This window comes from Dromiciops gliroides, chromosome 3, assembly GCF_019393635.1.
Source record: "Dromiciops gliroides isolate mDroGli1 chromosome 3, mDroGli1.pri, whole genome shotgun sequence".
In the NCBI taxonomy this organism is placed as follows: Eukaryota; Metazoa; Chordata; class Mammalia; order Microbiotheria; family Microbiotheriidae; genus Dromiciops; species Dromiciops gliroides.
This window is the reverse complement of record NC_057863.1, coordinates 227,433,002-227,449,210: the sequence shown is the minus strand read 5'-3', so window position 1 is coordinate 227,449,210 and position 16,209 is coordinate 227,433,002. Positions and strand designations below refer to the sequence as shown.

General features: G+C 40.0%; 1 protein-coding gene across 1 annotated transcript; it reads left to right on the top strand.

Moving 5' to 3' along the window:
• Positions 1-493: 493 nt before the first annotated feature.
• CLDN34 (claudin 34) lies at positions 494-1,159 on the top strand. The gene has a single exon (XM_043993439.1). It carries the CDS (start codon positions 494-496, stop codon positions 1,157-1,159), a length of 666 nt encoding a protein of 221 aa, XP_043849374.1.
• The last annotated feature ends 15,050 nt before the right edge of the window (positions 1,160-16,209 follow it).

Below are 16,209 nucleotides of genomic sequence, written 5' to 3'. Positions count from 1 at the left end.
GAAGAGTCAGATACCACAGAAAAAAATGGCTGAACAGCAATACTACAGGTATTCTTGTCCATGTGTCACAGATAAGATGCAAAAACAGAGGCTCCAATACTTGCCCATAGCTAATAAGTATTAGGTGTTGGAGGGAGGAGTTGAACCCCAGGTCAAAACTCTTTTCTCTTTATAACCAGGATTCCTGACTCTCATCTAATGCCATATTGGACAGCACTACTACTGTACTAGTTCTGTTCTGTTCCTAGATCCAAATGAAGCAGTTACCCTATTTAAAACAGTCACAGCAACAAGCCCTTAGGCATCATTCTTACCCTCCTTCCGGAGATTATTAACGCTTCATTTAAAAACATTTAGTACCATTGCAAACTCTTTGCCACCATATCCTTTTTTATTTCCAGGCTGCTATGGATGTGCACATTGTACAATGGTTACCTATGTTTGTTTTTAGGGCAGCTATAAATACCTGACATTTCCTGAAGCCATCCAGGCCATGAGCTCCTGTCTCTCTACTGGTAACCTTCAACTCTCAGGCTTTGCCTTAGCCACTTCCGGCTGGATCCTCGCGCCTACCTCCATGGGACAAACGGATTGGAGGGTATGGCATTTGGACAATACAACTTCCATCATCTCCTCTGGCATTGCTTGGGTGGGGATCTGGAAAGTATGCTTTTATAACACCATCCTGTTGTCTCCTCAAGGGAGATCTGTCAAGATCTGCCACACTTATGGCATGTTCAACTCTCTTCTCTCCCAGGATTTTCGGGCAGTTCAGAACATCTTTCTGTTTGCTTGCATTCTGGGGGTCCTGGGAAAAGTCTCCATAATCCTTGCATTGAGGAACTTTTACATGGGAGCTGCTCGTAGGTCCACAACCTGTAATCTGTTCACTATTGGAGGATTCTTTTATTTATTTGCTGGGATCTGTATATTAATTTGTGTAATCTGGAACTTTTACGCAGTGTCTAAAAATGAGAGTTTAACCTTCCCTGCTACTTTCTATCTACCCCCCAGGCCGAAAACACAGGAAGTCGGGAATGCGGTTTCTATGGCCATTACATCTGCCATCCTAATGTTGCTAGGGGGTGGGATTTTCCTCTTTTGTAAATTTCACAGGGAATGCCAAGTATATCCTTTGATCAGAGACATCAACTTCTGAAATATGAAACTCTTGTGGGTTTTGGCTCTGCAAATATTTATGATAGATGATCACTATGAAAGTACAAGGTTGGGGTACTGACATGTAAAAAAAAAAATTACCTGGACTCATTACTAAGTATTCAAAAGGCTCTTGGCTGAGGTAAATGTGCTTTTTGGTCTAAAGTTGTAGACCACTCTCTTTTATTATTTTCTGTACCGAATTTTATTGATTTATTAAAGGACCCTTTTGTAAAAAAAACCAAAACCAAAAACCAAACAAAGAAACAAGCAAAAACCAAACTAATACACTGCAACAGCAAAGTGTTTGATTGGCACTCTGTTTTGCTGGAGTTGGCTATTAATACGAGCCAAAACTATAAACCAGGTAGGTAAAATAGGATGTTCAGTTTTCAAATCTCACATTTAAATTTGTACTAAGACCATTATGAAGTCGCCTTGTTTCCTCACTTCCTCACAAAAGAAATATCTCTTCACTGGTCAAAAACCTAATTCAGGGTCATATAGCATGAAGCACTTGAACCAATCATTCCTAAGTTCTTCTCTTTCCTTAGCACATTGCTTCTGCTTTCTCTTATCAAGAAAAATGATTTTCAATACACACCAATGTACTGTTGGTGGAGCTGTGAACTAGCCCAATTGTTCTGGAAAACAATTCAGAATTATTTGAGAAAAGTTATTACACTGTTTATACCCTTTGACCCAGGGATCTCAATACTGGATGTATACTCCAAGGAAGTCAGTAGCAGAAAAAAAGGTATATACACACATGTATACATACATAAGTGTGGATATAAACAAAATTCACAGTGGTGTCAAAAAACTGTAAAGTGGGTACCCTTTATCAGGGAATGGCTGAACAAATTGTGATACATGAATGTAAGGGAACATTATTGCTCTATAAAAAAAGATGATTATGACCAATTCTTAGTAACATGGGAAGACTTCTGTGAAATGATGCAGTAGGAAGAACAAAGAATCAAGATAACAATATATACAATGAGTTAAATAGCATAAATATTAAGAACATTGACAAGTAATTGTATTCTGATGAATGGGATGAATGTTCTTGGTCTTGGAAGACTGATAAGGACATTTGTTTCCTCCTCTCAGTAGAAAGATAGGAACTACATAAGTGGAATGTGCTCTACACTATTTGTTATGTCAGTCATCTTTGCTGAAATATGCTGCTTTGTTCCAATAAGGTGTGGGGAGAAGGAGGTTAAGAAAACATTACCATTGTATAAAAACAAAAAGTAACTGAAAAGCTTGTTTTTAAAAAGAACGGTCTTCAAACTGAAAAGGACAGAACAAAAAGGGTTAGGAGAAAATTGAGGCCAAAGACAACTGAGGAGATGATAAGACAATACCTTGTTTCCTTATTGAATTGAAATCGCCAGGGCATCCCAAGGAATCCAGACAACCTGCAAATGTGATTGCTAGCTCTCTAATGGAAGTTACTCTTTGAAGAACCAGGGAGCAAATGGAGAAATGGCCCAGTAAGTATGCACTGGAGATGAGCAAAATGTCTCAATTCAAAAAGGCATTCATGGCAAACTACAAGCTGTTGAGTTTATCATTAGCTCCCATCAGAACTCTGGAACAGATCATTAAAAGGGATGCTTTGTGAGAACTTAGAAAGGAAAATAGCAATCGTCCTGAGCTGTCATGGATTCATTTTTTTTAAAAAATCATGCTAAAGCAATAACCTCATTTCTTCTTCCTTTTTTTTTTTGTTTGTTTGACAAGGTTATTCAACTGGCACATCAGGAAAGTACTATATACTTAGCACACCCAGATTTAGCAAAGCACTCAACAGAGTATCTCACAAAGTCCTTATGGACAAAATGGGGGAATTTACAGAATTGATTAAGGGATGAGATTCAAAGAATGTTGATTGATGAAAGGCAGCACAGTAGAGTGTTGGCCTTGGAGTCATAATGACCTGAGTTCAAATCTTGCCTCATACACTTTCCAGCTGTGTAACCCTGGTAAGTCACTTAACTCCTCTCTGTTTCAGTTTCTTTATATTCAAAATAGGTGTAATAATAGTGCCTATCTAGGGTTGTTGTGATGACAAAATGAGACAATATTTGTAAAGCACCTTGCAAACCTTAAAGTATTATATAAATGCTGACTATTATCCTTCTTAATGGATAGTTATCAACCTGGAGGAGGGTCTCCAGGAGTCCATTCTCAACTTCAGATCATTGATATTTCTTCAGTGATTTAGTTGAAAATAAAAATGAAATGATGGTAAAATGTGTATGTGATGTGAATCTGGGAAGGATAGCTGCCATATTGAACAATAGAAAACATGATGCAAAATTACCATGGCAGGCTGAAAGAGTGGGCTGAATCGAGAGGAAATTTAAGAGAAAAATGGAAAGATTTGTACTTAGATTTAGAAAACTAACTCTTCAAATATGGGGTGGGAGAGATAGCTAGACAGCATTTTCAGTAAAAAAAACAATTAGGGATTTTAGTCAATTAAAAGCTCAATCTAAGTTAGCAGTTAAAAAAATCTAATGGAATCTTAGACTACCTTTATATAATTACAGTCTCCAGAGCTAAGAAGCAATATGTCCAAAGTATGTCTTCTTGATCATATCACACGTGGAGTATTGTGTTCAGGTCTAGGTGCAGGATTTTAGAAGGGATGGGCTGTCAAGCTGAAATCCATCCAAAGGAAAATGGCTTAGGGAGTTGGTCATCTAAGGGATCAGGAAACCATGATGATATGAGAATTGATTTGTATAAAAGAAGGGTAGTTTTCCTTAGAAATTCAGAAGATTTACAGGGAACATGGTTGGTGTTTTCAAGTAGTTAAAGGAAGAATCAATTTATTCCCCAAGTAGAATACAAGCTTCTTGAGGACAGGGGATCATTTTGTCTTCGTATTTCGAGCATCTGGTACATTTCTTTCCACATAGAAGAAATTTAATAATTGATTATTGAATTTAATTAAATTCTACTTGATCCTAGCTTCTTAAACTGTGGGTCATGCCCCCATATGGGATCATGTGACTGAATGTGGGGGTCACAAAAAATTTGGCAAGAGTAAAAGGTTATGTATACCTATTTTATATATCTATGTATTCAAAGTCGCATAAAAATTTCTCAGGCGAAAAGGGGTTGCAAGTGGAAAAAGCTTAAGAAGCCCTACTGAAGAGGGCCCAAACTGTTGTGTACAAATGGTAGGAAATTGACTTATAACCCAATACAAGTAAGGAATAATGTATTAGTGATTAGCATTCCCAAAATAGAAAAGCTGCCTCTGGATGTAGTGAGTCCTCCATCACTGGGGGAATGTTCAAAGAAAGGCTGATTGATTGGTTGTCAGGGATGTTATAGAGGAGATTCCTGTTTCAAGCAGGGGGTTGGGATGAGGTGGCTAGTGGGTTCTCTGAAAGGATGAAACCAAGAGGGTAGTGGCAGAGATGAGGAGGTGAGAGGAGGCACGAAAACAGCAGAACACCACCCAGTATCAAATAGACAAGACTAGGAGGGAGAAATGCCCAGAAGAGATTGTAAACCTTAACAGAGAGCAGATTCCATATGAAACAAATAGAGGGGGCGAGCTCAGCAGGAGCATAATGATGTCATCAGGAGACAGCAGCGGCCTCGTAGACTAGAACCGGAAGGTGTTCCTTTCCATCTGTACTCTGACCACACATGTTCCCCAAGCATGTCTGCTCTAACCCCTGAGGGGGTGCACATTTGTGGGAGAGCAGATTAGGGGGGATTTTCTAATGCTACCTTTCTATTTTGCTGTTTCATGAAATGCTTTTGCTTTCACCTAATGGTGTCCTCCCTCTGCCTGACTGGGTGGGAATCCCCGAGTTTTAGTTTTGGACTGAATTCAGAGTCACGGGGTACTCTGAAAATGAGAGTGACTTGCCTGAGGGAAGGGGGACTAAAATGTGAGTAGTAGAAAGAAGTCCCCCAAGTACTACATTACCTCAGGCCCCATGGAAAGAGTCCCAAGGTTCTGAAAAAAGGAGCTAATAGTCCCTTTGTACTCTGCTCTGGTCAGACCACATGTGGAGTCCCATGTTCAGTTCTTGTTGCCATGTTCTTTTTTTTTTTTTTTGGTGAGGCAATTGGGGTTAAGTGACTTGCCCAGGGTCACACAGCTAGTAGGTGTCAAGTGTCTGAGGCCGGATTTGAACTCAGGTCCTCCTGACTCCAGGGCCAGTGGTCTATCCACTGCACCACCTAGCTGCCCCTTGTTGCCGTGTTCTAAAAAAGACATTGAGAAACCGAGGCCTCTCAAGAGGGAGGTGCCCAGGATACTGAAGGAGCTTCAAGATCATGCCACTCAGGGAACTAGGCATGATAGGTTGAAGGGCAAAGGTTGGAGGGACAGTCAGTTAGGAGGAAGAGAGGGAGACAGAGTCGTCAAGTAGAAGAACCTGACTGAACAGGCATTCTTCTTGGTTATTTAGGGCAGATATTAGAACAAGGCTATTTCATTTGTTTTTTTTTTTCTCTAGTTCTTAGCATACTGCCTGACACATGGTAAGCACTAAATAAATGTTTATTGATTGTTTTAAGCTGTGGAGATGTAAGTTTCGCATTGGTGTAAGGGGAAAAATTCCCTAATAATTAGGGTTATCCCACAGTAGAAGAGAGACCACCTGAGGAATTTGTGGGTTCCTCTTTGCTAGAAATCATTAAGCAGAAGCTACATATATGATGCTGATCAGATATATTGTATAAAAGGGCTCTTTTCCCTTCTCCAGATTGGACTCGCTGGCTTCTGAGGCCCATTCTAGTTCTGAGAGTCTATGTGATTCTATGAGTTAAAAATTAGTCATAATCATTTTATCATTATAGAGTTTCATAGCTGATGAGCTTATCCTTTTCTTTAGGACAGAGTCTATCGCAATTAAGAATTAAGTACCAGACCTGGACTTTTTCCTCCTCAAAGGATACTTCTTTTCAGGTCTTTCATTGGGTCATAAATACTTGAAAGTGTTCCCAAATGATCAAAATTCAAGATCATTATCTAAAAACATTGCCACCATATTGCAAGTGTGCTAGATATGCTACAAAGAGTCTTATATAACCTGGGATCTCTCCGGTAAAGACTTCCTACTGTTATTTGCAGGGATCAGTTCAGTGAGCCTTTAACTGACATACTCCAAGGTGGTTGTTGTTGTTGTTGTTGTGGGTTTTTTTGGGGGGAGGGGGCGGGGCAATAGGGGTTAAGTGACTTGCCCAGGGTCACACTACTAGTATATGTCAAGTGTCTGAAGCCGGATTTGAACTCAGGTTCTCCTGAATCCAGGGCCAGTGTTTTATCCACTGTGCCACCTAACTAGCTGCCCCCAACATACTCCAAGATTTTGACACTTATTCTTTACAAGAGTTTTTCCTTCTGAATAAAAGGCATATAATTTCCTAAGCCACTATGTAAGTGGGAGTGGGAAGAAATAAAGCTGCTTAGCCCACCAAGTGTTAAAATTTACATTTATCTCTAGTATTTATCTTATTAGATGAAACTAGATAGAGCTACAGTTATCCTTGCCTCACCATGTCATTAATGGGAACTAGGAATATGATGCATTAGTTCTAAATTGATCCCTGAGGGCCATTTGTTCCATAGAAAGTGTTTCAAATGGGTGATGGGATTCTAGCAAGATGGCAGAATAGCAGAAACACATACAACTGACCTCTACCCCACAACTCCACTAAGATCTAAAAAACAGATAAGACCAAATCCCAATGGGGAAATTCAAGAAAAAAAAAAATCATGAGTCTTTGTTTTTTTTTCCAGCCCAAATCAGCAAAGTAAGACACTCAGAAAGGTCTACAAATAGTAGAAAAGGGGATTTGCCAAGAATGGTCATTCTGGCACAATGCTTTTAAAAGAGGCCTGAGGCTAAGAATAAGAAAAGGTCCCAGACACATGCAGAGGGGCCTAACCTTGTGTAGGCTGCAGGAACAGGTGCCAAGTGGCAAGTCTGTTACTCACTAATTCCAGCTTACAGATCCATGGTGGATTAAGGGACTTGTGTATAAGAGTGGTGTTTCAGGGTGAGGAATGACCATAGGCCCAGGTTGTGTACTGAATAAGGAACAAGTTCAGAAACAAGAAATGCCTGTGTGACTCTGACCCCAGAAGTGGAGCTCCAGTCTCCAGCCCTAGTCCAGTCTAAAGCCTACAGGAGAATAACTAGGGCAGGAATCCCAAATCAAAGGGGAGCCTGAAGTTTTGCCATTCTTTTTTTTTTTTTTTAGTGAGGCAATTGGGGTTAAGTGACTTGCCAAGGGTCACACAGCTAGTAAGTGTTAAGTGTCTGAGGCCGGATTTGAACTCAGGTACTTCTGACTCCAGGGCCAGTGCTTTATCCACTGCACCACCTAGCTGCCCCAAGTTTTGCCATTCTTAACCAGAAGAGCTTTCCATCTGGCTGCTGCTGACTGAGTCCAGCAGCAGCAGCAGCAGCAGCAGCAGCAGGTCTATTTCAGTCATCACAAGTATGTAGCTCAGACCCAAACTCAGGTCAGGTAGCTCAGAGCAGGAGGTCAAAAATCAGACTTTGCCCTGGATCAGACCACTTTGGTAGCTCTGAAAGCTTGCAATACCTTGGCCTGATTTGTCCCTAAGATTCCAGAATAGCACAACATTTAATGCTCCAAGAAAGCAGCAGAAGAACCCAAGAGGTTTGCTCAGCCCAGTGATCACTTTCGGGAGTGAACAGAGGACCAGCACTAACATAAAGTCTAAAGTCAGGTAATAGGCTGGAAGAATGGGAAAACAAACCAAAAAAAGCTTATTAAAAGCTTTAAAAGCTGTAACCATTGAAAGCTGTGACGTTTAAAAAGTTTAAGAGATAATTTCTGGATAATTTAATAATTTTATTAATAAAGCAGCATGTTATTAGTGAAAGATGTCAGTGACACTCTCAAATGCCAAAGAACCCTTATGGTGGTGGGTTCAAAGTTGATATTTAAGCTCTTTCCTTCATCATGGTTTTCAGGTAGACCAATAATTTTAAAATGATCTCTCCTGGACCTATTTTCCAGGTCAGCAGTTTTTCCAAGAAGATATTTCACATTGCCCTTGGAAGAGCAGGTGTTCCTGAGGGTGGCAATCAACTCTGATTGCTTAAAAAGTAACGAGAAAATGAATATTACAATGACAGATGGACTATATTATAATGAGGTCTTGAGGCACATGACACATAGCATCCAAATCTTGGTCAGAGAAACTCATCAATTTTCATATTGCCTGTATGAAAAAAGGGAGAATCTATACTTTCCCAGACCTATCTGAGTAAACCCAATAAGTTGGAACCCACCCATTTGTCTAAGATGTTCTTTTATTGTCTTTGATCAGATCTTTACCTGTGTAAGTCTTTGAGAAAGATTTCCCACAGTGGTTGATTTCTGGATGAGGAAGTAGAGAAGGGGGAAAACTTTGATTTTGATTCAATAATTACTTACAATATATGAGAGAAATAATCATTTCTCTCAAAGTCATTATGGTGACAGGGATGCTGTTTAAGACATATGCAGAGAAGAGAATGACTCCAAAACTTCTGAAAGCAAAGTCTTAGAGAAAAACATGACTTTTGTCACAATTTAAAATAGAATTTCTGGAAGAGATAGAACAAGAAATTAAAATGCTTTTATAGATGAAATAGGAACACTAGAGAAAAAAATTGGAAAAGAACTTCCCAATATTTAGAATGAACCAAATAGAAATTAATGATTATGAAACAACAAGAAATAGTAAAAGTAAAGATGGAAAAAGAAAAGCCACCAAAGAAAATATGAAAGAATTCAAGTACCAAGGAGCCACAGTCAGAAACAAACATGGTTTAGCAGCCACTACCATAAAGAAATGGAAAATGTGGAATGTGATATTCCAGAAGGCAAAAGAAATAGGCTTACAACTGAAAATAACTTATTCAGCAAAACTGACTATAATCCTCCAGGGGGGGAAATAATCTTTAATGAAATAAAGGACTTTTAAAATTTACTGATGACAAGACTGGAGCAGAATAGAAACTTTGAAATACACATCCAGGAGTCAAGACATTAAAAAGTCAAATATAAGCAAACAATCATAAGGAACTGAAGAAAGATAAACTTTATATACTAATATGGAGAAATGATACACATGTTCCTTCAGAATCCTATCAGAAATTGTAAAAGTAATCTCATAAACAGAAAGCCTGGAATGGGTTTTGTTATGTTTTTTTTTTTTTAATTGAGGCAATTGGGGTTAAGTGACTTGCCTAGGGTCACACCGCTAGTAAGTGTTAAGTGTCTGAGGCCGGATTTGAACTCAGGCACTCCTGACTCCAGGGCCGGTGCTCTATCTACTGCGCCACCTAGCTGCCCTGGGTTTTTTTATGTTTTGATAATTTTTTAAAAAGAATTTTTTAAAAAGGGTAAGTAGAATAGACTGAGGTTGGGGGTAGGGAGGAAAGAAAGGATTGCAAAAATAATCTCACATAATTGTGGTACACGAGGAGAAAACTATACAAACAAAGAGGAAGAGATAGAGGAAATGAATGTCATGACACTAACTCTCATCTGAACTAGTCAAAGGAGAGGAAAATATACACAACACAATTGCATACTGTAAGGAATTAATTGTGATTTGGGGTTTTCATGACCCTATCTTTGCTTCATTATGGTCAGATGGAAAAAATGTAAGCTTAAAAGCCTAAGAGAAGATGGGTCTGTACTTTGGGAGATAATTGAACAAACAAGAGGAACTCTGACCACAGGGAACATTTATTGAGTCAAAGTATCAAATTAAATAACTAAGCCTCCCCTAATAGCTCTCCCATGCTCACATGACCCTGGCCAGATTATAATGGGGGACAGCCCATGCAGGTGTGCTGAGCCAATTACAGACTCAGCAAGGCTAAGAACTGCCCTTTCTTGTGGGAGAGACAGAGGCAGAGGAAGAAGGGGAGGGGAGTTTTTCTGAAGAGAGTTTTCTGAGAGAAATGGGGAAGGAAGGTAGACAGAGGAGCTGTTGGTGTTTGACCTTTGGAACAAAACAGAAGAGACTGCAAGCTAATTCTCCTTGGAGCTACAGATTTTGGGTGGTGGTGAGTTTGTGTTTTTGAGGCAAATCTAACTCTTTGGAGCTGGCTGGGCTAGAGGCAAGTTTGGGGTGCCTGGGGCCTTTTTACCCCAGAGATTTAGATTCATTCTCATTGTTCCTAGCTCTATCAACCTTCCTTGTGTTTTAAATTTGTTCCCATTAATAAACCTGTTTTGTTTTTGAAAGAGGCTGTTTCTTTTCTTACCCCAATACTACAGCGAGCTGCCCAATTAACTCTTCCATAATAAATTTGGTCCTTACAATACAAAACCATGTTTCTCTCAATAGGAAATAGGATGATAAGGGAAGAAAGAGAGGGGAACCAGAAGGAGGGCAGATTAATGAAGGGATTAATACTAAACAAATTCTAACTAAGGAGGGTAGATATCAAAATGGAATGTCAAACAAAAGAAGAACTTGTGATTGGGTTTTAGCAAGAGGGGCAGAGAAGGAGAAGCAAATGATACAAAATCTAGAGAATTAGTGCAGAGCACACCTTTCTCTTCATCATTGAGGTGTGTGTAATTTAAGATTCTAAATGTGGATTCTAATCTGTTCCCCCAGTTTTGGGGGAAGCTGACTAAAATCACTGATAAAACGAGAAAGATTGAGAACAGAATTCCAACAGCCTGGCATTCCTATCTTTCCTCAAATTTCCTGTCAAGTCCTCTGCCACCACCACCACCATCAAGTCAGGAACCCAAAAGAGACCGAGCTCTCTGTGCAGGCTCTCTTTCCTCCTTCCTGTCCCCTCCCAGAAAATAGGAGGCTCCTCAAGTTGATTGGCTGGTAGCCTTGATAGACAGCACCCATGAGCAAACGTCACTTCCTGACGCCAAGGAAAAGCCACATGGCCTTGCCCTCTGAGGCATTTTCCTCATGGTGGAGCTTTCCTATAGTAAGTCTCCAGTTGGTGGCATCATTCCAATCATTACAGGTGAGATGATCATTGAGAAAGAAAGTTATAAGAGAATGAGGAGAGAGAAACATAATATTAACAATCAGAACTCTGAATGAAAATGTGCAAGACCAATGTAGTTAAATAAGAGAAGGGAGTAAATAGAAAAAAGTCTAGGCGATGAGTTTCTCAGGGAAAAAAAAAGGTCTCATTTTCTAAGATGTGTAGGGAACTGATTCACATTAAAAGAGTAAGAGCCATTCCCCAATTGTGAACAGGCAGTTTTCAGAGGTAGAAATTCAAATTGTCAATAGCCACATAAAAATGCTCAAAATCACTAACAATTAGAAAAGTGCAAATGAAAACAACTCTGAGGTTCCACTTCACACATATGAGGTTGTCAAAGTTGACAAAAAAGGAGAATGACAAATGCCTGGGGGTTGGGGTGAAACTGGGAAAGCATATACATTATTGTTCTGTTAATGGAGTTGTAAACCAGTCCAGCCATTTTGGAAAGCAATTTGTCATCATGCCCAAAAAGCTATTAAATTGGGCATACCCTTTAACCCAAAGACATTACTAATAGGTCCATACTTTCAAAGAAATGAAAGAAAGAGGAAAAGGTCTCACATGTAAAAAAATACTTATAGCAGCTTTTTTTTTTTTAATGGTGGCAGAGAACCGAAACTGAGGAGGTACATTTTTGGGGGGGGGGGAGCAATGGGAGTTAAGTGACTTGCCCAGAGTCACACAGCTAATAAATGTCAAGTGTCTGAGGCCATATTTGAACTCAGGTCCTCCTGAATCCAGGGCAAGTGCTCTTTCCACTGTGCCACCCAGCTGCCACAGTTGTGGTATATGTTGGTGACAGAATAATATTGTGCTGTAAGAAATGATGAAAGGATGCTTTCAGACAAACCTGGGAAAACTTTTATGAACTGATGAATAATGAAGTGAGCAGGACTAGGAGAATAATTTATATAAAAAACAATTTTGTAAAACTCAAAAACTTTAAAAGATTTAGGAACTCTAATCGATGTAATTATCAGCCCCTATTCCAGAGGACACACGGTGAAACATACTACCCAATTCCCCAATGAAGAGGTGATGGACTCAGAGTGCAGATTAACACACATTTTTTAACATTTTGGGTTGTTTCTGTGTATGAAGCAATTGGGGTTAAGTGACTTGCCCAGGGTCACACAGCTAGTAGGTGTCAAGTGTCTGAGGTTGGATTTGAACTCATGTCCTCCTGAACACAATTTTTTTTTTTAACAACAAACATTTATTTTATTTTTTCCAGTTACATGTAAGGGTAGTTTTCAACATTCATTTTCATAAGATTTAGCGTTCCAAATTTTTCTCCCTCCCTCCCTCTCTCCCTTTCCTCCCCCCTCCACAAGATTGCAACCAGGTTATATGTGTACAATCCACAAGTGTTCTTTTTATCAGTTCTTTCTGTGGGGCTGCATAGTAAGCCTCCTCATTAGTTCCTTGGGATTGTCTTGGATCATTGCATTGCTGAGAGTAGTTAAGTCATTCACAAATTGCACATTGAACAATACTGCTGTCACTATGCACAATGTCCTCCCAGCTCTGCTCACTTCACTATACATCGATGTTTATTAGTCTTTCCAGGTTTTTCTGGGATCATCCTGTTTGTCATTTCCTGTAGCACAAGACCATTCCACTACAATCATATAGCACAGCTTTTCCCATTATTCCTCAATTGATGGACATTCCCTTGATTCTCAATTCTTAGCCTCCACCAAGACTTGCTATGAATATTTTTTGTACAACCCCCCCTTTCTCTTTTTCATGATTACTATTGTGAACTGTTTCCCTTCCATCTTATTCCCTTCCCCATGATATTTATTCTATTATCCCTCTTCTTTCATCCTATCACTCTTCAAAAGGGATTTGCTTCTGTCTGTCCCCTCCCCCACTCTGCCCTTCCTTCTTTTGCCCCTCTCTCTTTATCCCCTTCCCCTCCTATTTTCCTGCAGGTTTAGAGAGATTACTCAGCCCAATTGAGTCTGTACATTATTCCCTCCTTGAGACAATTCTAATTAGATTGAGGTCTTTGAGCCAATTCTGATGAGTGTTAGGCTCATTTACTGCCCAGATTAAATAGATTACTCCACCCAGTTGGGTGTGTGTGTGTGTGTGTGTGTGTGTGTGTGTGTGTGTGTGTGTGTGTGTTAGTTCCTCCTTGAGGCAGTTCTGATGAGTTTAAGGTCTTTGAGCCTTTTCTGATGAGTGCAAAGTTCATTTACTGTCCTGCTCCTCTCCCATCTCTTCCCCGACTCCACAAGACTTTTCCTGTTTCTTTCATGTAGGATTTCACCTTTGCCCTTCCCCCTCCCCCAATGCATTCCCATTCACCCCTCAATTTAAGCCTAAAGATGTCATCACCCAGTAGGTGACACAGTGGACAAAGCATCACCCCTAGACCTAGGGGGATCCCAGCCAAAACCTGGCCTCAGACACAAGACAGTCACCTACTGTATGACCCCAGGTATGTCCCCCAGCTCCAATTTTTTATGGTTCTCTAGGGTCTTGCATTTGAAAGTCAAATTTGCCATTTAGTTCAGGTCTTTTCATCACAAATATCTGAAAGTCTTCTTTTTCATTAAAGTCCCATTTTTTTCTGCTGAAAGATTCTGCTGTGTTTTGCTGGGTAGGTGATTCTTGGTTGTAATCCCATTTTCTTTGCCCTCTGTAATATGATATTCCATGCCCTCTGGTCCTTTAATGTAGAAGCTGCTAGATCTTGTGCTTTGCTGACTGGGGCTCCACAGTACTTGAATTCTTTCTTTTTGGCAGCTTGCAATATTTTCTCCTTGACCTGAGAGCTCTAGAATTTGGTTATAATATTCCTAGGAGTTTTCCTTTTGGGATCTCTTTCTGGAGGTGATCAGTGGATTCTTTCAATTTTATTTTAGCTTTTTCTTCTAGAATTTCAGGGCAATTGTTCCTGAGAATATCTTGGAAGATGATGTCTAAGCTCTTTCCTAGATCATGGTTTTCAGGTAGTCCAATAATTTTAAAATTATCTCTCTTGGGCCTATTTTCCAGGTCAGCAGTTTTTCCAAGGAGATATTTCACATTGCCTCTATTTTTTATTCATTTGGATTTGCTTTATTGTGTCTTGGTTTCTCATAAAGTCACTTGCTTCCATTTGTTCAATCCTAATTCTTAGGCAATTATTTTCATCAGAGAGCTTTTGTACCTCCTTTTCCATTTGGCCAATTTGACTTTTCAAGCTGTTGACATTTATCTCATGTCTTTCCTGCATCACCCTAATTTCTCTTTCCATTTTTCCTCTACCTCTCTAACTTTATCTTCAAAGTCCTTTTTGAGCACCTCTATGACCTGAGACCAATTCATATTTTTCTTGGAAGCTTTAGATATAGGGGCCCTGGTGTTGGCATCTTCCTCTGAGGGTATACTTTGATCTTCCTTGTCACTGAAGAAACTTTCTATGGTCCTCACCTTTCTCTGTCTGCTCATCTTGCCTTTCTTTTACTTGACTTTTAGCTCCTTAAAGTGGGGCACTGTTTCCAGGCTGCAGTATCCCAAGCTTCAGAAGTCCCAGGTGGTATGATTTAAGGAGGACCAGGTTCTTCACTCACTTGGCCTATTCCCTGGTACATAGATGACCCCAGACCAACTTGCTAATCAACCAGCCCTGTCTGCCATTGTCAGCTCCGATGAGCCTGTGCCCCTCCCCGACCAGGGCCACCGCCACTCAAGCCCATCTCCTGGTTCTCAGCAGGGGTGAAAAATCCAAATTCTGTCTCAGCACCAGCATAGACCCCTGTAGTCTTCCCCCTGCCCAGGGCTCAGCCCTCTCACCACACTGTGAGCTTAGTTCCAGAGGACTCTGGTGCTTCAGCTGATTCAGAGGCTCTGGGGGTCTCCCTCTCTGGTGAGGCCTTCCTGGGACTGGATCTGTGTCAGGGTGACTGTGGGGTTGGGCTTGACTCCTGTATCAGCACAGCAGCTCCCTCCTTCTGACCTTCCAAGCCGTTCTTGATTAGAAAATGATTTCAGCACATTCTTCTGTGAGTTTTGCTGCTCTGGGCATTTTCCTATGGCATTATTTGGATGTTTTTTTGAGCAATTGTGTCATGAGTTCGGGAGCTCACAGCCTTTCCTCTGCCATCTTCCCATCTTTTTCAATTCTGAACACATTTTTAAAAAACATGGCCAACATAGGAATTTATTTTGCTTGCTTACTGACAATACGGGGGTTTTCTTTTTTCTTATTTTTTCAGTGGGTGGGTAGGATTCAGAGAAGGAAGATTTTCTTTTTTTCTTTGTTTTTTGGGGATTAATTTCTTCTTTCTCTTCTTTTCAATCTTTTTTTTTTAATTTATAATTTTTCCCAAGTTGCATGTAAAAACATTTTTTTACATTGATTTTTTAAAACTTTGTGTTCTAAATTTCCTTTCTCCCTCCCTCTTCAATCTTCCCTAAGAAATCAAGCAACTTAATATGTCATATATGTGCAGTCATGCAAAACATCTTTACATTTGTCACTTAGTGAAAGAAAATAGACAAAATAACTCTAGAAAGAGGAACTAGCAAATAAAATTATAACTCAATCTGTATTCAGATACTGTCAGTTCTTTCTCTGTTGATGGTTTGCATTTTTCATACATCCTTCTGATAGCATCCTGCTCATCATTTCTTTCATAGTTACTATTGCTAACTGTATTATCCTCCATCCTATTCCCTCCTCTTCATATTTACTCTTTTTTCTATCTTCTTTCACTCTATCCCTCCTCGAAAGTGTTTTGCTTTTTACTGCCCCCTCCCCCAATCTGCCTTCCCTTCCTTTGCCTCTACCCCCATTATCCCCTTCCCCTTCCACTTTCCCTCAGGGCAAGATATATTACTTTTCCCTCTTGAGTGTGTATGTTATTCCCTCTTTGAGTCAATTCTGATGAGAGTAAGGCTCACTCACTCCCCTGCTTCTTCCCCATCTTCCCCTCTACTCCATAAGCTTCTTTCTTTTATGTGAGCTACTTTACCACCTCTCCCTTTCCCTTTCTTTCAGTGCATTCCTCTT